Raw genomic sequence first — 24,805 nt, 5'->3', positions numbered from 1 at the left:
TACATGACTGTGTGTGTGTGTGTGTGTGTGTGTGTGTGTGTGTGTGTGTGTGTGTGTGTGTGTGTGTGTGTGTGCGTGCGGCCGCACGCACACGCGCTAATTAATAGATAATACTATCTATTAATTAAGTCACATTTACTGTACTGGATTGTATCCTTATTGTTATAGCTGTTGTCAATGGAATTTTTCTGAGGGTTCCAAGTTGGTTGTCCTACTTTTCTTGTGTCCTGTAGGGACAGATTGCATAATATGGATACTTGGTTTTATGGCAATATTTGTTTTGGGCTGTAGTTGGACTGAATCTTTAAGCATTTGGCAGTGGGTGCTCATGCTTGGTCGAGTACTTATGTCTGATCTCAGAAATTGGCGTGATAAAAACTCTAGTCTACAGGGATTGATACTCACGGGACATAGGCTAGTAGACGTAGTAACACTATGCTGTAGCTAAGTTACGGGTGCAGCAGCTTCCTGTAGCCATTGTTTTCAATAGCTCCCCAACATTTCATACACCGTCCAGCCATAGGTTTTAGTGTTGTTTTATAATGGTGTCATCATGTGGCATTGATGTCCCCATGTAGCATGGGAAAAGGTTATGGTAGGCCTATTGTAAGTGTCTGTTTATTTTTATGATTCAGTATGATGATAGATGGGGTCATTTCAATCCACTTTGTGGGTTCTTTATTCATACATTTCAATGGGGAGATGAGAGGGGAACATCATGGTGGACACAAGACTGAAAACATTGGCAGGAATTAAAAGCCTTATAGGAACACAGTAAAACCTAGAGTGTTCATTTAAGTTACCTACAGTTTACCCCCTATATTTTTCGGTGTAAATATTAGTTAATTGTTTATTAAAGACAAGAATATAATACAAAATTATAAGTGTCATGGTTATGGCCATGATTTAACGAAAAGTATCCATGGTACTATTGATATTTATGTCATGGTCCACAAATAAAAGAGCACAGCAGAGGGAATAATTACTTTAAAATGCTTTATTTATTTTAACCATAAAGGCCATGTTGGAGATCGAGCTGTGTGACTGATGTGGAGGCTGAAAGCTGGTATCAAACCTAGTTGCTGGCCATGGTGGCATGCAGCCACTCTGTGGCCACACAGACCTGGAGATTAAACAATAGGAAATGTTAACACATCTTCTACTATATTGTATCAAGTATTTAGAGCACAAATGCAGCATTTGTCACGAAGGCCTTCTGGTACATAATCTTACTTCAATTGAATATACAACGAATAAATAAATGACCAATGAAATGTTTCTATTCTTTGAATAAATTAGAATACTATAAAGATATGTAAGATGTTTGAGCCATACCTTGGCATAGACACCAGGGTGGTTCTTCTCAGCACAACCGTATCCCCAGGACACAACACCCTGCAGCTCACCGTTACACACGACAGGGCCACCAGAGTCACCCTGAGAGAGAGAGAGAGAGAGAGAGGAAGAAAAAAAGACTAAGCAGTGAGGACCAGCATTATGTTATCTGCACGAGCTGTGTATTCTGGCACACAGTGACACAACTGTGTTCACACATTTAAAATGTCTGCTGAAAAGGGTGTATCGTATAGGGAGCCATACCTGGCAAGAGTCCTTGCCTCCCTCCAGATATCCAGCACAGAACATGGTCTGGTCGATCATACCAGGGTAGGAATTCTCACAGTCCTCATCAGACAGGATGGGAATGTCCAGGCATTGCAGCTTGTTCCCATCAGCAGCTAATAGTAGAAGGTGGTATGGAGAAAGGACATGTATTAAAAATATATTTAGCAAATACTGTAGTTTAACACGACATAGCTGCATACTTTGTGGAGCCCCTATTCATCACTTCTTAAACAGATGATTGTCAGTGGCTTCTAGCTTCTAGTCATAAAAGCTATGTTAACTTTTAACGCTCTACATGGGAGCTACGTGTTGAGTTGCTACAACTCTATATATGCCTATCTGTAGGCTGACACACACACACACACACACACACACACACACACACACACACACACACACATTGTATAACACTTTGCAACATTGTTAAAAGGGTGCTATATTAATACAATAAATATAATAACAATTGTTATAACATCTTTGAAAACTAGTTGCGCCAAATATTTGTCACCCAGGTGCTATAGGCCTACTCACTGGAGCTCATGGTGTTGCCCCAGCCAGAGACTCTACACATGGTGCCAGCGGAGGCGCAGGAAGTTGGAAGAGCCACAGGCTGCACATACTGGTTGAGGGCGGCAGGTGTCTTCAGCTTGATCAGCATGACATCGTTTTCAAGGGTCCAGGAGTTGTATCTGGGGTGGCGGATGACACTAGAGGAGGAGATCATCTCCTCGTTGCCCTCAGTCACCTTGATGTTGTGCTCGCCAAGGCGCACCTCAATGCGGCTGAAGGCAGTAGAGAGTATCTGGTCAAGAAGTGTAGTGTTGTCATACATGAAGTCATACATTTATATTCATAGATTGTTACTTTACTATTTATTTTCTATCTACAGTTATGCAAAAGAGGCTGAGTGAGGGGTGGGGGGGGTGGATAGCTGAAGGAAACTATATTTCTTTCCATATTTGTTCAGCTAATATGGTCCTGATTGTGGGAATGGATCTTACGACTGGTAGCAGTGAGCAGCAGACACGACCCAGTTCTCGTTGACCAGGGAGCCACCACAGAAGTGGTAGCCAACATTCAGAGACACCTGATGGGGCTCCGAGTAGGGCTCACACTCATACCCTCCGACAATCTTGTCGTCCTCTGCAACTGAAAAACAGATTACGTTAAATTATACAGGTCGTTTCGAGGAAGCAATCTGATTGGTAGAAACGGCCTTCTATCCGTGGTTCAAACGAGCACCACTCACACACCTAATCAAAACAAATAATTCAGCTGCTCTGTTTTCCCAGAGCGCTGCAAACTGGGTGGCTAGGCTAGCTAGTTTCTTGGGACATTTATGGTCATAGTGACTACATCTGTCATTAAAATGAAATATGTTTTTTCAGCGATAAAGTAACTAACTGTTGTATTGCAATATTACACTTTCGGAAATCGACCTGCGGGCTCGTTCCTGCAGCATTGCAGGCGTGCATTAATGACGTTAAACCACCCCCTCTCGTGTAATATTGGTTAATTACAAGAGTTTGCAACAGAAATGCATGGCTGGCTGTGGCCTTGTACATTTGCAATTCTATAAGCAAAAGATTTCAGTAATTAGCAAATAATATGTTCTCCCAGAATGTGAAAAGGGTATAGTGAACTACCATGGTTTGCTAGGCCTGGTTTGTAATAAAGTGTGAAAGACGGGCAGCTGTGGAAGTATTTTATACTCACACGCAGCTCCGATGAGCAGAACAAAGATCAGAGACATCATGGTTGCTGTGTGATGCAGTCGATGAGAGGACTTCACCTGGACCTCTTGTTTATAAACCCACAACTGTACTCTGCTACGCTCCCTGATTGGTTGAATAATAGCATAATTTAGAATATTGCCAGGTACTGACAAGCTGGAATTGGCAGGCATCCTGAATGTTGATGCCAAGAGACCAGTGCTCTCTGGTAATAATCTTAACTGCAACAGATGTATTCTACACATAATGTCGTGACTCGTTACTCATTGGTAGGTGTAATGAAAGACAGAAAATGAAACGGTTACTACTTACCACCAACAAATACATCATTCTACATGATTACATCCATTTATAATTTTTACCTGATGTTCACTGCGTCAAACAAATACATCAGACAAATAAATATGATGGGATCCTAAATTTTAAAGAATCTCCACTAATGGTTCTCAATGTGGGAGCTGGGGGAACCTCTAATAATTACATTATTTTATAGTTCATTTATACTAAATTAACCCTAACAGATTTGTGGTGTAGGCCTACCTCTACAAATGAACCAAATAGACTCAGTTACCTACAGTAACTACTACAATACAATACAATCAGTATTGTGCTACCTTTTTGGCCATAGTGATACAAGAATCGCTGGATTGCACTTTTATTTGTAGCTCTGAATAAGATAAGGACTACATGTGAAATTTAATTGTGAATGCAAGTTATATAGCTCTACTTAAAACTAGGAAGAAATGTTTTTTTTTTTTGTTTTTTTTAATATATTTTTTGCGGCTTACGCCTTTTATTAGTTTTTGAAGGGACAGACAGTAGGCTGACAGGAAACGGGAGAGAGATGGGGGAAGACATGCAGTAAAGGCCGTGTCGGGCTCGGGAGTCGAACCCGCGGCACACTGCGACTGGATTACCAGTCGGGTGCCCAGACGGTTACGCCACCGCCTGGGCGAAATGTATTTCTAATGGAAAGAAAGAAAGAAAGGGATGCTAGTGTGAAAAAACGAGTCGGACAGATTTATGGTGAATAGAGATGACGGGGGGCTCAGGAGCAGTGCTGTGCACAGATTTTTCCTTTTGTTTTTTTTGTACAGTGTAGTGTACAGTATGTGGACCATGGTGACATTGATCAATTCTTGATAAAAAGCTTCTAATAAAAATGTAGGCCCCAAAATCTATAAATCTCACACTATTCCCGGCCGGTTCCATGCACTGCACAAGGTGCCCTTTTTTCACTTAAGCACCTGGCCCTCTAAATGTCTGTGCACGCCACTGCTCAGGAGGGCTTGTCTGAAGACAGCGTAGAGATAAAAACTGTGATGCCCCACTCAAGTCGTTGTTGGATTGCCTATTTCCTACTGCCTAGCTTCCTAAGTGAGCAGGGCACCAGGTGGGTCATGCCTGCATTCCAGTCTTGATGGCACATGGAGAGCACCTGGGCCATAATGGTGCCTCGAGAAACCTACAAATTCACAGCTCATGAGAGATGCAGACCTGCTGCCATCAGGTTTCCATGCTCCTTTTGTTTGCCATAGTGTTTTGATTTTGATTTCCATCCACACACCTTGCACTACACACATTTGATTAATTATACATATATTTCTGCATCCCTTAAACAAAAACCTTACCATGCCTTGTGTTTTGTTCCATAACCACTTAATATACCGGTATTTTGTCCACCGACAGTTGTGGCGAGCTGGGCAAGCAGTACAATGATATCCAGTCACAGCTAGCTAGGCCTATTCTGGGATGAACATTCACCTAAGAAGATCTACAAGCTACAGTTAAATCCTGTAATACACATGGAAACGGTGTACAGCTCTTTTCACATTCCAATTTACTATAATAATATAAATGGTAGACAATCGCATATTTGGGAAGTGGAATGTACAGTACATGTACACAAGATGACAACAAAGCACAACCTTGAACCTAGAACAATTAAAACAAGCACAACAAAATTACATTTGTCTGAAAGACTTTATTATACAAGATGAAAAAAAATGTGGGATGGCAATAATGGAGGTATACAGTGTTTGAGGTTGAGGTGATGGTGGTTGTAATGTAGGCCTACAGGAGGTAAGCTACTGTAGGATCAGACTTAAGAGCTGGCCATGGTTTGCTCCAGCCAGTCGTTGAACAGGCACACCTGAAAATGGAGACGGAAAAGATTTAACATTCTCAGCTTGACCTATATTTTAGGGTATAGTTGTGTATTGTATTGTCATGGTTCACATTTCTCGTCATTAGAATACATTACAGGTATTGCAACAGGCAAGTCTCGTATTTATAGCTTCCTCACTTGTGGATAAAATAATAGTAAGAATGATAATAGTAATAACATAAAATAATCTAAATAATATGCACCTCAAAAACATATTTTCTTAGATTAGCTTTATCAATGTCTTGTCTCTTTTCTATGAATAAAGACTACAAAACTCAAATAAGACGTATGAGGCATTCTGTACCTTGGCATAGACACCAGGATGGTCCTTCTCAGCACAACCGTATCCCCAGGACACAACACCCTGCAGCTCACCGTTACACACGACAGGGCCACCAGAGTCACCCTGAGAGAGAGAAAGAGAGAGAGAGAGAGAGAGAGAGAGAAGAGGGGAAAGAAGAAAGAGGAACAAGATGTACATTTATTTCTCAATATAATTCAACATCTTGACCATCGATATTATAACAGGCTGTTCTAACATTGCTTTACTATTCAGATGGTGGAGGACCTCTGCAGGTGAACCTTGCTGACTACAGTACCTGGCAAGAGTCCTTGCCTCCCTCCAGGTATCCAGCACAGAACATGGCGTCAGTGATCTGGCCAGGGTAGGCGTTGTCACAGTCCTCATGGGACAGGATGGGAATGTCCAGGCACTGCAGCTTGTCGCTGTCATCCCCTGGGGTTAAATTTGGTGAAAGTTGAAATGGATTAAAACAATGGAGATATATAATCCTATACTGTATATACTTTGTCAAAGCGTAAATTGCATTAAGGATGTACAGTATAATGTATAACTATAACGATATCAACATATCTGTTTTCAATGACTTATGAAGATGATGAAGAGTAACGAAAAGGGATATTTTCCTCATACAAATAATTGAGATGAAGCCTACTAATTATTTTACATAATGACCAGTGTCAGTGTTAGCCATACTGTACAGTATGTGTTGTGATTTTGAGGCCGTTTAAATATTACACACAACTGAATTGTTATGAAACATTTAAATGCACTTTTTCTCAGGTTGTAACTAGGCATGTTGATCAGTTGCTATACACTCACAGTAGCTCATGGTGTTGCCCCAGCCAGAGACTTTGCACATGGTTCCAGCGGGAGCGCAGGAAGTGGGCAGAGCCACAGCCTTCACATACTGGTTGAGGGTGGCGGGCTTGCTCAGCTTGATCAGCATGATGTCATTGTTGATGTTGTAGGAGCTGTAGTTGGGGTGACGGATGACACGAGAGGAGGAGATCCACTGCTCGGTACCCTCATCTTCCGCAATGTGGTGCTCGCCAAGACGAACCTGAACGCGGCTGGAAAAGAGAGAGAGGTGTGAAAGTTTTGGCTCATGTTATAGTTCCTGTCCACTTTGTGCTTATTTTCTCATTTAATGAGTAAAACATTATTTTGGATGGATGAGTATAGTTATTATGATATAACTAGCACATATTCAGTGGTTGCAGGTAGACTCCCTTCTCTTCCCTTTAGACCCTGGTGTCACCTGAGAAGTAGTACCACCTAAAGCTCATAAGCATGACTCATCAGGTGAGTTAAATCAAATTAAATCCAGACTATGGATGTAAATATATCAAGGTTTTTCTTACGACTTGTAGCAGTGAGCAGCAGACACAACCCAGTTCTCGTTGACCAGGGAGCCACCACAGAAGTGGTAGCCAGAGTTCAGAGACACTGTATGGGCCTGGGAGTGTTTCTCACACTCATATCCTCCGACGATCTTGTCCTCCTCGGCAACTAAAAACACACACAGGAAATATACTATTAGATATTTTGTTTGACAGAGGTCGAAACAGATACCAACCAGTTGAACATACAGATATAAGTCACTTGAATATTTTAGGTAAGTGTCTTTAGGATCTAGGCCTAGACTCACAAGCAGCTCCGATGAGCAGAATGAAGACCAGAGACATCATGGTTGTTGTGTGATCCTGTCGATGCAGTGCATGTACTTCACCTTGACCCCTGTTTATATGGAGTGGTCAGTACAGTGGTCACTCCCCACACCCTTGGTTGACCAATCAGGACGAACAGTTATATTCAACCAGATCAAAATGTGTTGCTCATGTAAGTTTGTGTAATTAAACCAGAAGCCTATGAGAGAATTGTACTATATCATTGCTCCCTATCACAAAGGACATTTTGTGGATGTCCTGACCCTTTAATGACTGTGTGCATTATTACTACTGATATAATTACTACTATTTTATTCTTGAATGCATGAACGCAGATTCCTGTTTGCTATTCATACTTTGTATTAACACATTTGTGCATTGCAAATGGTCTTGGATATTCTGCATAATGTGTACATGTTGGTGCTGTGAACAATTTACAGATATGACATTAACAGGAACACGATGCAATTTGTTTTTGTTTGTAATCTTGACATGCATGGAGCTATGAGAGTGGAGTTCTGCAGGTGGCCTGTTCACACACAGACACATGCACAGACACATGCACGCAGTCACACGTGCATGTGTGTGCACACACGCGCGCACACACACACACACACACACACACACACACACACACACACACACACACACACACACACACACACACACACACACACACACACACACACACACACACACACACACACACACACACACACACACACACACGTCACACACACACACAGACACACACAGACACACACATACACACACACACACACACACACAGGACATGGTTTAACCTGAGAAATCACCCCTCCAAGCCAGAAGTACATTTAGAATTCTTTCAAAGAAACATTGTTCTGAATCAGAATCAACTTTATTGCTAAATCATACATTCACAGGTGCAAAACAGTAGACTGCCATCGTTTGTTGTTATTTCCATAAGCGAAATGGCTTACGCTAGCTCTGGGATCTAACCAGATGTAGCTTAGGTCTTAGGACCCCGACCAATCTTAATCAATATAAAACATTAAAAGATGGAGGTCACAGAGCTCTCCGTCCACATGCAGAAAAAACTGTCAGCATGTGTCGACAGCATATAGTCCACATACTGTATGTATCGACCAAGAGGCCAAGAGACCAGTGCTATCTGGTAATAATCTTAACTGCAACAGATGTATTCTACACATAATGTCGTGACTCGTTACTCATTGGTAGGTGTAATGAAAGACAGAAAATAAAACAGTTACTACTTGCCACCAACAAATACATCATTCTACATGATTACATCCATTTATAATTTTTACCTGATGTTCACTGCGTCAAACAAATACATCAGACAAATAAATATGATGGGATCCTAAATTTTAAAGAATCTCCACTAATGGTTCTCAATGTGGGAGCTGGGGGAACCTCTAATAATTACATTATTTTATAGTTAATTTATACTAAATTAACCCTAACAGATTTGTGGTGTAGGCCTACCTCTACAAATGAACCAAATAGACTCAGTTACCTACAGTAACTACAATACAATACAATACAATCAGTATTGTGCTACCTTTTTGGCCATAGTGATACAAGAATCGCTGGATATTCTCAAATTGCACTTTTATTTGTAGCTCTGAATAAGATAAGGACTACATGTGAAATTTAATTGTGAATGCAAGTTATATAGCTCTACTTAAAACTAGGAAGAAATGTATTTCTAATGGAAAGAAAGAAAGAAAGGGATGCTAGTGTGAAAAAACGAGTCGGACAGATTTATGGTGAATAGAGATGACGGGGGGCTCAGGAGCAGTGCTGTGCACAGATTTTTCCTTTTGTTTTTTTTGTACAGTGTAGTGTACAGTATGTGGACCATGGTGACATTGATCAATTCTTGATAAAAAGCTTCTAATAAAAATGTAGGCCCCAAAATCTATAAATCTCACACTATTCCCGGCCGGTTCCATGCACTGCACAAGGTGCCCTTTTTTCACTTAAGCACCTGGCCCTCTAAATGTCTGTGCACGCCACTGCTCAGGAGGGCTTGTCTGAAGACAGCGTAGAGATAGAAACTGTGATGCCCCACTCAAGTCGTTGTTGGATTGCCTATTTCCTACTGCCTAGCTTCCTAAGTGAGCAGGGCACCAGGTGGGTCATGCCTGCATTCCAGTCTTGATGGCACATGGAGAGCACCTGGGCCATAATGGTGCCTCGAGTAACCTACACATTCACAGCTCATGAGAGATGCAGACCTGCTGCCATCAGGTTTCCATGCTCCTTTTGTTTGCCATAGTGTTTTGATTTTGATTTCCATCCACACACCTTGCACTACACACATTTGATTAATTATACATATATTTCTGCATCCCTTAAACAAAAACCTTACCATGCCTTGTGTTTTGTTCCATAAACACTTAATATACCGGTATTTTGTCCACCGACAGTTGTGGGCGAGCTGGGCAAGCAGTACAATGATATCCAGTCACAGCTAGCTAGGCCTATTCTGGGATGAACATTCACCTAAGAAGATCTACAAGCTGACAACAGTTAAATCCTGTAATACACATGGAAACGGTGTACAGCTCTTTTCACATTCCAATTTACTATAATAATATAAATGGTAGACAATCGCATATTTGGGAAGTGGAATGTACACAAGATGTAACAACAAAGCACAACCTTGAACCTAGAACAATTAAAACAAGCACAACAAAATTACATTTGTCTGAAAGACTTTATTATACAAGATGAAAACAAATGTGGGATGCCAATAATGGAGGTATACAGTGTTTGATGTATGATGGCCGAGGTGATGGTGGTTGTAATGTAGGCCTACAGGAGGTAGGCTACTGTAGGATCAGACTTAAGAGCTGGCCATGGTTTTCTCCAGCCAGTCGTTGAACAGGCACACCTGAAAATGGAGACGGAAAAGATTTAACATTCTCAGCTTGACCTATATTTTAGGGTATAGTTGTGTATTGCATTGTCATGGTTCACATTTCTCGTCATTAGAATACATTACAGGTATTGCAACAGGCAAGTCTCGTATTTATAGCTTCCTCACTTGTGGATAAAATAATAGTAAGAATGATAATAGTAATAACATAAAATAATCTAAAAGCTATGCACCTCAAAAACATATTTTCTTAGATTCGCTCAGCCAAAATCCTTACTTTTATCAATGTCATGTCTCTTTTCTATGAATAAAGACTACAAAACTCAAATAAGACGTATGAGGCATTCTGTACCTTGGCATAGACACCAGGATGGTCCTTCTCAGCACAACCGTATCCCCAGGACACAACACCCTGCAGCTCACCGTTACACACGACAGGGCCACCAGAGTCACCCTGAGAGAGAGAAAGAGAGAGAGAGAGAGAGAGAGAGAGAGGGGAAAGAAGAGGAACAAGATGTACATTTATTTCTCAATATAATTCATAATTTCTAACATTGGTTTACTATTCAGATGGTGGAGGACCTCTGCAGGTGAACCTTGCTGACTACAGTACCTGGCAAGAGTCCTTGCCTCCCTCCAGGTATCCAGCACAGAACATGGCGTCAGTGATCTGGCCAGGGTAGGCGTTGTCACAGTCCTCATGGGACAGGATGGGAATGTCCAGGCACTGCAGCTTGTCGCTGTCATCCCCTGGTGTTAAATACAGGTCAAAGTTGAAATGGATTAAAACAATGGAGATATATAATCCTATACTGTATATACTTTGTCAAAGCGTAAATTGCATTAAGGATGTACAGTATAATGTATAACTATAACGATATCAACATATCTGAGTACGTAGATATGAAGAGTAACGAAAAGGGATATTTTCCTCATACAAATAATTGAGATGAAGCCTACTAATTATTTTACATAATGATCAATGACCAGTGTCAGTGTTAGCCATACTGTACAGTATGTGTTGTGATTTTGAGGCCGTTTAAATATTACACACAACTGAATTGTTAAACATTTAAATGCACTTTTTCTCAGGTTGTAAGTTACTAGGCATGTTGATCAGGTGCTATACACTCACAGTAGCTCATGGTGTTGCCCCAGCCAGAGACTTTGCACATGGTTCCAGCGGGAGCGCAGGAAGTGGGCAGAGCCACAGCCTTCACATACTGGTTGAGGATGGCGGGCTTGCTCAGCTTGATCAGCATGATGTCATTGTTGATGTTGTAGGAGCTGTAGTTGGGGTGACGGATGACACGGGAGGAGGAGATCCACTGCTCTGTACCCTCATCTTCCGCAATGTGGTGCTCGCCAAGACGAACCTGAACACGGCTGGAAAAGAGAGAGAGGTGTGAAAGTTTTGGCTCATGTTATAGTTCCTGTCCACTTTGTGCTTATTTTCTCATTTAATGAGTAAAACATTATTTTGGATGGATGAGTATAGTTATTATGATATAACTAGCACATATTCAGTGGTTGCAGGTAGACTCCCTTCTCTTCCCTTTAGACCCTGGTGTCACCTGAGAAGTAGTACCACCTAAAGCTCATAAGCATGACTCATCAGGTGAGTTAAATCAAATTAAATCCAGACTATGGATGTAAATATATCAAGGTTTTTCTTACGACTTGTAGCAGTGAGCAGCAGACACAACCCAGTTCTCGTTGACCAGGGAGCCACCACAGAAGTGGTAGCCAGAGTTCAGAGACACTGTATGGGCCTGGGAGTGTTTCTCACACTCATATCCTCCGACGATCTTGTCCTCCTCTGCAACTAAAAACACACACAGGAAATATACTATTAGATATTTTGTTTGACAGAGGTCGAAACAGATACCAACCAGTTGAACATACAGATATAAGTCACTTGAATATTTTAGGTAAGTGTCTTTAGGATCTAGGCCTAGACTCACAAGCAGCTCCGATGAGCAGAATGAAGACCAGAGACATCATGGTTGTTGTGTGATCCTGTCGATGCAGTGCATGTACTTCACCTTGACCCCTGTTTATATGGAGTGGTCAGTACAGTGGTCACTCCCCACACCCTTGGTTGACCAATCAGGACGAACAGTTATATTCAACCAGATCAAAATGTGTTGCTCATGTAAGTTTGTATAATTAAACCAGAAGCCTATGAGAGAATTGTACTATATCATTGCTCCCTATCACAAAGGACATTTTGTGGATGTCCTGACCCTTTAATGACTGTGTGCATTATTACTACTGATATAATTACTACTATTTTATTCTTGAATACATGAACGCAGATTCCTGTTTGCTATTCATACTTTGTATTAACACATTTGTGCATTGCAAATGGTCTTGGATATTCTGCATAATGTGTACATTTTGGTGCTGTGAACAATTTACAGATATGACATTAACAGGAACACGATGCAATTCGTTTTTGTTTGTAATCTTGACATGCATGGAGCTATGAGAGTGGAGTTCTGCAGGTGGCCTGTTCACACACAGACACATGCACAGACACATGTACGCACGCAGTCACAGGTGCATGCGTGTGCACGCGCGCGCACACACACAGACACAGACACAGACACAGACACAGACACACACACACACACACACAGGACATGGTTTAACCTGAGAAATCACCCCTCCAAGCCAGAAGTACATTTAGAATTCTTTCAAAGAAACATTGTTCTGAATCAGAATCAACTTTATTGCTAAATCATACATTCACAGGTGCAAAACAGTAGACTGCCATCGTTTGTTGTTATTTCCATAAGCGAAATGGCTTACGCCAGCTCTGGGATCTAACCAGATGTAGCTTAGGTCTTAGGACCCCGACCAATCTTAATCAATATAAAACATTAAAAGATGGAGGTCACGGAGCTCTCCGTCCATGGCAGTTAACCGATGCATTTGAAATGACGGCGATCTCCACCCACATGCTGAATTTGAAAAAAACGGCGATCTCCGTCCACATGCAGAAAAAACTGTCAGCATGTGTCGACAGCATATAGTCCACATACTGTATGTATCGACCAAGAGGCCAAGAGACCAGTGCTATCTGGTAACAATCTTAACTGCAACAGATGTATTCTACACATAATGTCGTGACTCGTTACTCATTGGTAGGTGTAATGAAAGACAGAAAATAAAACAGTTACTACTTGCCACCAACAAATACATCATTCTACATGATTACATCCATTTATAATTTTTACCTGATGTTCACTGCGTCAAACAAATACATCAGACAAATAAATATGATGGGATCCTAAATTTTAAAGAATCTCCACTAATGGTTCTCAATGTGGGAGCTGGGGGAACCTCTAATAATTACATTATTTTATAGTTAATTTATACTAAATTAACCCTAACAGATTTGTGGTGTAGGCCTACCTCTACAAATGAACCAAATAGACTCAGTTACCTACAGTAACTACAATACAATACAATCAGTATTGTGCTACCTTTTTGGCCATAGTGATACAAGAATCGCTGGATATTCTCAAATTGCACTTTTATTTGTAGCTCTGAATAAGATAAGGACTACATGTGAAATTTAATTGTGAATGCAAGTTATATAGCTCTACTTAAAACTAGGAAGAAATGTATTTCTAATGGAAAGAAAGAAAGAAAGGGATGCTAGTGTGAAAAAACGAGTCGGACAGATTTATGGTGAATAGAGATGACGGGGGGCTCAGGAGCAGTGCTGTGCACAGATTTTTCCTTTTGTTTTTTTTGTACAGTGTAGTGTACAGTATGTGGACCATGGTGACATTGATCAATTCTTGATAAAAAGCTTCTAATAAAAATGTAGGCCCCAAAATCTATAAATCTCACACTATTCCCGGCCGGTTCCATGCACTGCACAAGGTGCCCTTTTTTCACTTAAGCACCTGGCCCTCTAAATGTCTGTGCACGCCACTGCTCAGGAGGGCTTGTCTGAAGACAGCGTAGAGATAGAAACTGTGATGCCCCACTCAAGTCGTTGTTGGATTGCCTATTTCCTACTGCCTAGCTTCCTAAGTGAGCAGGGCACCAGGTGGGTCATGCCTGCATTCCAGTCTTGATGGCACATGGAGAGCACCTGGGCCATAATGGTGCCTCGAGTAACCTACACATTCACAGCTCATGAGAGATGCAGACCTGCTGCCATCAGGTTTCCATGCTCCTTTTGTTTGCCATAGTGTTTTGATTTTGATTTCCATCCACACACCTTGCACTACACACATTTGATTAATTATACATATATTTCTGCATCCCTTAAACAAAAACCTTACCATGCCTTGTGTTTTGTTCCATAAACACTTAATATACCGGTATTTTGTCCACCGACAGTTGTGGGCGAGCTGGGCAAGCAGTACAATGATATCCAGTCACAGCTAGCTAGGCCTATTCTGGGATGAACATTCACCTAAGAAGATCTACAAGCTGACAACAGTTAAATCCTGTAATACACATGGAAACGGTGTACAGCTCTTTTCACATTCCAATTTACTATAATAATATAAATGGTAGACAATCGCATATTTGGGAAGTGGAATGTACACAAGATGTAACAACAAAGCACAACCTTGAACCTAGAACAATTAAAACAAGCACAACAAAATTACATTTGTCTGAAAGACTTTATTATACAAGATGAAAACAAATGTGGGATGCCAATAATGGAGGTATACAGTGTTTGATGTATGATGGCCGAGGTGATGGTGGTTGTAATGTAGGCCTACAGGAGGTAGGCTACTGTAGGATCAGACTTAAGAGCTGGCCATGGTTTTCTCCAGCCAGTCGTTGAACAGGCACACCTGAAAATGGAGACGGAAAAGATTTAACATTCTCAGCTTGACCTATATTTTAGGGTATAGTTGTGTATTGCATTGTCATGGTTCACATTTCTCGTCATTAGAATACATTACAGGTATTGCAACAGGCAAGTCTCGTATTTATAGCTTCCTCACTTGTGGATAAAATAATAGTAAGAATGATAATAGTAATAACATAAAATAATCTAAAAGCTATGCACCTCAAAAACATATTTTCTTAGATTCGCTCAGCCAAAATCCTTACTTTTATCAATGTCATGTCTCTTTTCTATGAATAAAGACTACAAAACTCAAATAAGACGTATGAGGCATTCTGTACCTTGGCATAGACACCAGGATGGTCCTTCTCAGCACAACCGTATCCCCAGGACACAACACCCTGCAGCTCACCGTTACACACGACAGGGCCACCAGAGTCACCCTGAGAGAGAGAAAGAGAGAGAGAGAGAGAGAGAGAGAGAGAGAGAGGGGAAAGAAGAGGAACAAGATGTACATTTATTTCTCAATATAATTCATAATTTCTAACATTGGTTTACTATTCAGATGGTGGAGGACCTCTGCAGGTGAACCTTGCTGACTACAGTACCTGGCAAGAGTCCTTGCCTCCCTCCAGGTATCCAGCACAGAACATGGCGTCAGTGATCTGGCCAGGGTAGGCGTTGTCACAGTCCTCATGGGACAGGATGGGAATGTCCAGGCACTGCAGCTTGTCGCTGTCATCCCCTGGTGTTAAATACAGGTCAAAGTTGAAATGGATTAAAACAATGGAGATATATAATCCTATACTGTATATACTTTGTCAAAGCGTAAATTGCATTAAGGATGTACAGTATAATGTATAACTATAACGATATCAACATATCTGAGTACGTAGATATGAAGAGTAACGAAAAGGGATATTTTCCTCATACAAATAATTGAGATGAAGCCTACTAATTATTTTACATAATGATCAATGACCAGTGTCAGTGTTAGCCATACTGTACAGTATGTGTTGTGATTTTGAGGCCGTTTAAATATTACACACAACTGAATTGTTAAACATTTAAATGCACTTTTTCTCAGGTTGTAAGTTACTAGGCATGTTGATCAGGTGCTATACACTCACAGTAGCTCATGGTGTTGCCCCAGCCAGAGACTTTGCACATGGTTCCAGCGGGAGCGCAGGAAGTGGGCAGAGCCACAGCCTTCACATACTGGTTGAGGATGGCGGGCTTGCTCAGCTTGATCAGCATGATGTCATTGTTGATGTTGTAGGAGCTGTAGTTGGGGTGACGGATGACACGGGAGGAGGAGATCCACTGCTCTGTACCCTCATCTTCCGCAATGTGGTGCTCGCCAAGACGAACCTGAACACGGCTGGAAAAGAGAGAGAGGTGTGAAAGTTTTGGCTCATGTTATAGTTCCTGTCCACTTTGTGCTTATTTTCTCATTTAATGAGTAAAACATTATTTTGGATGGATGAGTATAGTTATTATGATATAACTAGCACATATTCAGTGGTTGCAGGTAGACTCCCTTCTCTTCCCTTTAGACCCTGGTGTCACCTGAGAAGTAGTACCACCTAAAGCTCATAAGCATGACTCATCAGGTGAGTTAAATCAAATTAAATCCAGACTATGGATGTAAATATATCAAGGTTTTTCTTACGACTTGTAGCAGTGAGCAGCAGACACAACCCAGTTCTCGTTGACCAGGGAGCCACCACAGAAGTGGTAGCCAGAGTTCAGAGACACTGTATGGGCCTGGGAGTGTTTCTCACACTCATATCCTCCGACGATCTTGTCCTCCTCGGCAACTAAAAACACACACAGGAAATATACTATTAGATATTTTGTTTGACAGAGGTCGAAACAGATACCAACCAGTTGAACATACAGATATAAGTCACTTGAATATTTTAGGTAAGTGTCTTTAGGATCTAGGCCTAGACTCACAAGCAGCTCCGATGAGCAGAATGAAGACCAGAGACATCATGGTTGTTGTGTGATCCTGTCGATGCAGTGCATGTACTTCACCTTGACCCCTGTTTATATGGAGTGGTCAGTACAGTGGTCACTCCCCACACCCTTGGTTGACCAATCAGGACGAACAGTTATATTCAACCAGATCAAAATGTGTTGCTCATGTAAGTTTGTATAATTAAACCAGAAGCCTATGAGAGAATTGTACTATATCATTGCTCCCTATCACAAAGGACATTTTGTGGATGTCCTGACCCTTTAATGACTGTGCATTATTACTACTGATATAATTACTACTATTTTATTCTTGAATACATGAACGCAGATTCCTGTTTGCTATTCATACTTTGTATTAAGTTATTAACACATTTGTGCATTGCAAATGGTCTTGGATATTCTGCATAATGTGTACATTTTGGTGCTGTGAACAATTTACAGATATGACATTAACAGGAACACGATGCAATTCGTTTTTGTTGACATGCATGGAGCTATGAGAGTGGAGTTCTGCAGGTGGCCTGTTCACACACAGACACATGCACAGACACATGTACGCACGCAGTCACACGTGCATGCGTGTGCACACGCGTGCACACACACACACACACACACACACACACACACACACACACACACACACACACACACACACACACACACACACACAGAACATGGTTTAACCTGAGAAATCACCCCTCCAAGCCAGAAGTACATTTAGAATTCTTTCAAAGAAGCATTGTTCAGAATCTGAATCAGAATCAACTTTATTGCTAAATCATACATTCACAGGTGCAAAACAGTAGACTGCCATCGTTTGTTGTTATTTCCATAAGCGAAATCAATATAAAACATTAAAAGATGGAGGTCACGGAGCTCTCCGTCCATGGCAGTTAACCGATGCATTTGAAATGACGGCGATCTCCACCCACATGCTGAATTTGAAAAAACGGCGATCTCCGTCCACATGCAGAAAAAACTGTCAGCATGTGTCGACAGCATATAGTCCACATTATGTGTCGACCGCATATACTGTGTAGTACACATGTGTCGACAGCATATAGTCCACATACTGTATATGTGTCGACAGCACATACTTAAGGTAAGTGACACTGGTATAATTCACAGCTAGGTGCAAGAGGTTGAGAAAAAGTCTATTAAGGCCAGACTGCCAACACGTGCATTCCTTAATGAATTGGTCAGCAGTTCTGTGTTTTGTGGGTTGATAGAAATTCGAGAGACGGCGAGATCCATGCTTGACTGCGACGATTCATCGCGGCATATAACGGGAGTCGTCGCGGCATATAACGGGAGTCGTCGTGACGGTCTCGGCATATAAACGGGAGTCGTCGCGGCATATAAACGGGAGTCATCGCGGCATATAAACGGGAGTCGTCGCGGCATATAAACGAAAGTCGTTGCAGCATAACGGCCCGTTCGTCGCCGCTGCCGGTGGTATTGAAAGGCGACGCTCCTTTGCGGAGACGCTGCCTTCATTTGGCATGGCTGCGAATGTTATCCACTAATCCACATGACCACGATCGTCCTTCTGGGGGGTCCCCGTGGACCTTTGGGGTCCCTGGGCGACCCCCCAACACAATAGATAACCTACAAGGACATATGAATTTGTCTTTTTGATTTAATATTGAGAATATAGGTGAGCTTATAGCTCCTGAGCTTAATTGATTTGACCCAGATTCCAATATACATTTTACAAGGCTACCCACAATATTTTAGCATTGTGGGAGTGTCCATATGTTAATTATTTTTGCTTTGCGCAATTTGCCATTAAGCCCCTTGACCTAAAAACACTCAGCAATAACGATTCGACGTGGGTCTGACCACCTCTTAAATGCAAAAAGCACTGTTTGATTTTACACTTGAGCGGCTCTGGGCTCTGCTGGAGTGTTGAAAATTCAGGGCTGAATTTTGACATATTGCAAATGGTTCTTATCAAATATTGTAGCTTGTAGAAGCACAATGTTGGACACATTTATTTGACTTAAAATAAGTTGACAATCAATGATAAGTATTGCCATTGACATAAACATACTGTAGGGACTGTCTAAACTACTTTACTGTTTACAGTGATTGAAAATGCCCAATTCATCTACAGTTACAGGCTCTCATTATAATTCTGCATTCTGTTAACTTTGGTGTAAGTGATTCATATGTATTTGTATCCAATCATTACATTTCAATTACTCAAATTATTTAATTTTGTAAGATTGGTAATATTTTTGGATGCTGGGTCATGGAACATTTATCGGTAAAATGCCCTAAATACTGCCCTTATACTGAAATTCAAAGTTAAATGTGCTTTTTAGAATGTTTATATAACAGCCCACGTACAATTCTAAGCATCAAATTCCATGTTTGCAGGCTGGTTTTTGGGTGAAATTGTGTCCATAGTTTGTGTGCGTGCGTGCGTGCGTGATACTGTGTGTGAACCAGGCCATCTGCATAACTCCACACGTGGCGTGTAGCTCCATGCATTTCAAGACTAGAAACAAAACAAGTTGCGTAACTTTCCAAACGGGATACCCACTGGTATGATCCACTGGACAGTCCAGAGTCCACTCATTTCATATCTGTTCATTTTACTACATATTATGAAATTGTTCAAATTGTTCAATGCTTGCATGCTCAAATGGACTAATCCAAACAAAGTATAGGAAAGGAATAGTTACCAGGAATGTGAGTCGATCCTGCCATTAGGGAATAAAGTATATGAATTGTGATGTCGGTATAAGAATCCATTATACACAGACAGGAATAGGCACTTGTCCTTGTGGTGCCGGCCCACGGAAGAAGAATCCAAATAACTAGTCGTCAAGAGACATAAAGGTGGCCGCACACGTAGTAGCCCAAGTGCCAATATTTTTATTATGGACGCAGAGTAATGGATAAAAGATTATCGATTTGGCACATGCAACTGCCTTCTTCAGGTATAGCTAAGTAGGAATGCACACATTTCCAGTAATGTATTTGTTTATTTCAGAAAAGGCTAAAGTGATAATTTATTTAATCATCATCATCATGTTATACAAATTCCTTAAAGGAGGAACAAATTTGGTCTGGTCAGTACAAATGTTGAATATGATGTCTGATCATCCTGATTGGTCCACCAAATGTGTTTGGGGAGTGTCCTGGAGGGACTGACCACTGTAGGGACTGACCACTCCATATAAACAGAGGTCCAGGTGAAGTCCGGTCATCGACAGAATCACACAGCAACCATGAGGTCTCTGGTATTCATTCTGCTCATCGGAGCTGCTTGTGAGTATAGGCCTATCCTAATGACCTTTTTTTCATTTTTTTTTACCTTAACATGACATGTTTAAGTGTCCTATTTGTATGTTCAACTGGTTTCTAACGGTTTCAACTTCCCCTCTGTTCATGGAGGACAGAATATCTAATAGTGTATTACTATTCCATGTGTGTGTGTTTAGTTGCCGAGGAGGACAAGATCGTCGGAGGATATGAGTGCGAGAAACACTCCCAGGCCCATACAGTGTCTCTGAACTCTGGCTACCACTTCTGTGGTGGCTCCCTGGTCAACGAGAACTGGGTTGTGTCTGCTGCTCACTGCTACAAGTCGTAAGACAACACTTAATATTTTTATTTAATTGTATTATTATTATTGTCTGGATTTTTTGTTGGATTCAGCTAACCTCATGAGGCATAATAAAACATCAAGAAGGAAAGATAGATAGATAACTCTATTACTCCCATGTGGGAATTCATGCGTCAGAGACAGCGTAGCAGTTTAGGTTACAGATACAAGGCATTAGAAGTACAGATGCAATCAAGAGTTAGAATAAAAATATATATAATCCAGGGCATGAAATTCATGCCCTGGAAATTCAGGCCATGGCCCCTCACAGTTTGACCTTCTGTCCTTCACAAACATATGCCCTGAGGCTACCCTGGCCTTGATGCCACAACCACACTTCCCCAACTGATTACACCTCCTCTTTCTTGTCCTTTGTAAATATGATTTTGTGAAATCAACAGTTTATTAATTTATTTATTGTATATAGTTATACTACTACATCATTTACGTACGTATTTGAATAATACATTATTATAAAATCATCCATACCCCTTATTTTTTGTGTTCTTGTTCGTTTAAATGTAGGGTACACATATTTGTAAATAGGGAGACTATCTGCAACCACTGCAAATGTGCTAGTTATATTATATCATACATAACATACTCATGTACTCAACAACGTACTTATTGATTAAAGTATAGGGCATGGCAGTGGTGGACATTTTCTTGTTCAAAAGACCCCATTAATTTTTCCCATAGAGATTTCCAAAAAGATATTTAAATTTTAAATAATTTTAAGCCTAGGATCAAGCCATCCAGGATCCTGGTGAATCATGACCATAAATAATTTTATTCTGTGAAGATTTGTGTTTTAAATTGATGTAGGCATACCGTTAATAACCTTTGTTTTGTGGTTTTCGAAAAGAAAAATTCACTGCAATTCAGATGCAAATGTTATGATCATGATCCATCAGGATGGCTTGATTCTAGGCTTAATATAATTGATATAAATAGTTTTGGAAATATCTACCAGAAGAAATAATGGGGTCTGGATCGATGAAGCCAGAAAATAAGCACAAAGTGGAGAGGAACTATAACATGAGCCTAAACTTTCTCATGCCTCCCTCTCTTTTCCAGCCGCGTTCAGGTTCGTCTTGGCGAGCACCACATCGAGGTTGATGAGGGTACCGAGCAGTGGATCTCCTCCTCCCGTGTCATCCGTCACCCCAACTACAGCTCCTACAACATCAACAATGACATCATGCTGATCAAGCTGAGCAAGCCCGCCACCCTCAACCAGTATGTGAAGGCTGTGGCTCTGCCCACTTCCTGCGCTCCCGCTGGAACCATGTGCAAAGTCTCTGGCTGGGGCAACACCCAGAGCTACTGTGAGTACACCTGTTTGAAAAAGTGATCATGTTAAGGGCTGAGCTCAGTCACCGGCAGGGCAAGAGTTTCAGGGAGGCTACGAATGGCATGGTCGTCGTTGTCCCTCAGTTTGGCCTTGTGCACCTCCAAAAAATGGCATGCCCTTAATGCCACAGCTGACTGTGTCTTGTTAAGATTCTGAATTCGTAACTCCCATGAGTCCCCATCTTTAAACAAATTCAGTAACTTTGGTTGCTGCAGGGCTGAGCATGCATGAAATAGTAAATTCCATAATTTATTTATTTCACTGCAGATAGTCTAAATTATAGTATTTGATAGCCTTCCTGCCCTGGCATTATTTGGCCACCAAAGGTCAAGTGGCCTTACATGATCTCCGGACCTATCTGATTAAAACAGCACAGGCATAATGTTGATATATAGTGCATATCGTTGCAAAATGATGCCCCACCACATGATCACAGGGGTGACTTGACATTGTAAGTGGCTAGCAAAATTAGTGTAAGCGATTGCGGCAACCACACTTTACAATTTCTCAAAACATTTCTAGTTTGGCCATTGTTCCCTCAAAAATGGACAACATCAAAGGCCAAGTGGCCTTGCCCCTAAATTCCAAATTTAGTTTCAAATAATATAATCATAATAGTTGCATCTTTAATGCAATTTGCCCTTTGAAAAAGCATATATTAGGATTAAGGTGTCCTCCGTTGTTTTAATCCATTTCAACTTTGACCTGTATTTAACCCCAGGGGATGACAGCGACAAGCTGCAGTGCCTGGATATTCCCATCCTGTCTCATGAGGACTGTGACAACGCCTACCCTGGCCAGATCACTAACGCCATGTTCTGTGCTGGATACCTGGAGGGAGGCAAGGACTCTTGCCAGGTACTGTAGTCAGCAAGGTTCACCTGCAGAGGTCCTCCTTCTCCACCAATGTATCTGAATAGTAGAGCAGCGTGTCAGAACATTATAGTGGTCATTCCTTTCACAATATTGAATTGATGGTCTTGATGTTGAATTGCATTGAGAAATTCATGCATGTCTTGTTACACTTTCCTCCTCTTTCTATTTTTGTTTTCTCTCTCTCTCTCTCTCTCTCTCTCTCAGGGTGACTCTGGTGGCCCTGTCGTGTGTAACGGTGAGCTGCAGGGTGTTGTGTCCTGGGGATACGGTTGTGCTGAGAAGGACTACCCTGGTGTCTACGCCAAGGTAGACCTCAAACATCTTATTTAGATTTAATAGAGAAGATCTTGAAAGAGCGAATCTGGCAAAAAATGTTCATGAGGTGTATCTAAAATTGTTGTGAGGGCTATTCATATTGTTTTTAATGTCATTACTATTATTCTTCTTACTATCATTATCCACAATGTTAAGTAACCTATATAGCTTTACTAGCTTATAAATACAATAATAGCACTAGTTGCCAATGTTAAATCTTTTCTGTGTTCATCTTCAGGTGTGCCTGTTCAACGACTGGCTGGAGCAAACCATGGCCAGCTCCTAAGTCTGATCCTACCATCACCTCAGCCACTCAACCTCCAGTATTGCATTGCACTCATTTTCCCATCTTGCATAATAAAGTCTTTGAGACATAAATGTAACTTTGCTGTGATTGTTTTCATTGTGTTATTTACTCCCCAAATATATGATTGTCTCCCATTTCTATTACATTATTATAGCAAATTGGAATGTAAAATCTGCACATCATTTACTTGTGTTTTTCAGGATTCCACTTAAACCCTATACATAGTAAAATAATATGTAGTTGAAAAAAGCGGTCAGCTCTATACTTGGTCAGGTCTTTTCCCCCTATACAACACACACACACACACACACTTTGTCAGTCCCTACCTGGGAAATTCAACTTTATATTATCAGTCGCTGCATATGCCTATGGTCAATGCTGTCCAAAACTTCTGTTACCGCACCTTCTTGTTTACACAGATCAAGAAGGTGTTGGTTGGAGATGGTTTTGGGCCAGAATATTCACTGGATTTTCCTTAAGCTTTTGGTGTGGAAGGTTGACAGTTTGTGTAGATCATTTTCTGTCGTCCTCCAACATTCAGAACCGTATAGCAGGGTAGACATAAGACAGGACACAGCTCTGGTACAGTCTAAGTTTGGTGTTGGTGCTGTACTGGGCCGACTTCCAGACGTTGGTAAGCCTCTGTAAGGTGTTTCTGGCCTTGCTGATCCTGCTTGTGATGTCGCTACCTGCGCCTCCATCATGACTTACTACGCTGCCTAAGTATGTGAAATGTTTTGTTGTGGGTAGGTTTATTCCTTCTATGTGTACTGGTGTGGGGTTTGGGATGTTGAGCACCATCAGTTCTGTCTTCTTCTGGTTGATCTTCAGACCTATTTGCTTTGCAAAAGTGTTCAGACGACTTGTTTTCTCTTGCAACTGTTGGTGTGTGTGGGAGAACAGAGGCAAGTCATCTGCAAAGTCGAGATCTTCCAATTGTGAGAAGAGGGTCCATCTGATGCCTCTTGGTATATGTCTTCGGTGGTTCTTTTCATAACCCAGTCTATGACCAGGTTGAAGAGTAGTGCAGACGTAACGCAACCTTGCCTCACTCTGTTTTGACTGCGAAACTGTGTTGACTATTTCCAATTTGGCATGTGAAGTTGTTATAGAAGCTTTTGATGAGAAGGACAAGTTGGTTTGGTATA

At 41.2% G+C, this 24,805-nt stretch overlaps 4 protein-coding genes across 4 annotated transcripts; 1 reads left to right on the top strand and 3 right to left on the bottom strand.

Annotated features, from left to right (window-relative positions):
• Positions 1-5,460: 5,460 nt before the first annotated feature.
• Positions 5,461-7,533, bottom strand: LOC310856009 (trypsin-1-like; the record flags this gene model as incomplete). Its single annotated transcript, XM_083761224.1, has 6 exons — positions 7,476-7,533; positions 7,189-7,336; positions 6,647-6,897; positions 6,123-6,259; positions 5,828-5,929; positions 5,461-5,508 (listed from the first exon to the last, which is right to left on the bottom strand). The coding sequence occupies exons 1-6, from the start codon at positions 7,513-7,515 to the stop codon at positions 5,461-5,463; spliced, it is 726 nt and encodes a 241-aa protein (XP_083617350.1). The 5' UTR covers positions 7,516-7,533.
• Positions 7,534-10,348: 2,815 nt separating this feature from the next.
• On the bottom strand, positions 10,349-12,403 carry LOC310856008 (trypsin-1-like; the record flags this gene model as incomplete). Its single annotated transcript, XM_083761223.1, has 6 exons — positions 12,346-12,403; positions 12,059-12,206; positions 11,517-11,767; positions 10,995-11,131; positions 10,734-10,835; positions 10,349-10,396 (listed from the first exon to the last, which is right to left on the bottom strand). The coding sequence occupies exons 1-6, from the start codon at positions 12,383-12,385 to the stop codon at positions 10,349-10,351; spliced, it is 726 nt and encodes a 241-aa protein (XP_083617349.1). The 5' UTR covers positions 12,386-12,403.
• A 2,759-nt stretch (positions 12,404-15,162) lies between these two features.
• LOC310856006 (trypsin-1-like) lies at positions 15,163-17,223 on the bottom strand (the record flags this gene model as incomplete). The annotated part of the gene is made up of 6 exons (XM_083761221.1): positions 17,166-17,223; positions 16,879-17,026; positions 16,337-16,587; positions 15,815-15,951; positions 15,548-15,649; positions 15,163-15,210 (listed from the first exon to the last, which is right to left on the bottom strand). The coding sequence occupies exons 1-6, from the start codon at positions 17,203-17,205 to the stop codon at positions 15,163-15,165; spliced, it is 726 nt and encodes a 241-aa protein (XP_083617347.1). The 5' UTR covers positions 17,206-17,223.
• A 3,175-nt stretch (positions 17,224-20,398) lies between these two features.
• On the top strand, positions 20,399-23,693 carry LOC310856441 (trypsin-1-like). The gene is made up of 6 exons (XM_083761873.1): positions 20,399-20,468; positions 20,642-20,789; positions 21,883-22,133; positions 22,881-23,017; positions 23,240-23,341; positions 23,589-23,693. Exons 1-6 carry the CDS (start codon positions 20,429-20,431, stop codon positions 23,634-23,636), a joined length of 726 nt encoding a protein of 241 aa, XP_083617999.1. The 5' UTR covers positions 20,399-20,428; the 3' UTR covers positions 23,637-23,693.
• Positions 23,694-24,805: the final 1,112 nt, after the last annotated feature.

This window comes from Protomyctophum parallelum, assembly GCF_964188405.1.
Source record: "Protomyctophum parallelum genome assembly, chromosome: 3".
Classification (NCBI taxonomy): domain Eukaryota; kingdom Metazoa; phylum Chordata; class Actinopteri; order Myctophiformes; family Myctophidae; genus Protomyctophum; species Protomyctophum parallelum.
This window is presented reverse-complemented; position numbering and strand designations above follow the sequence as displayed.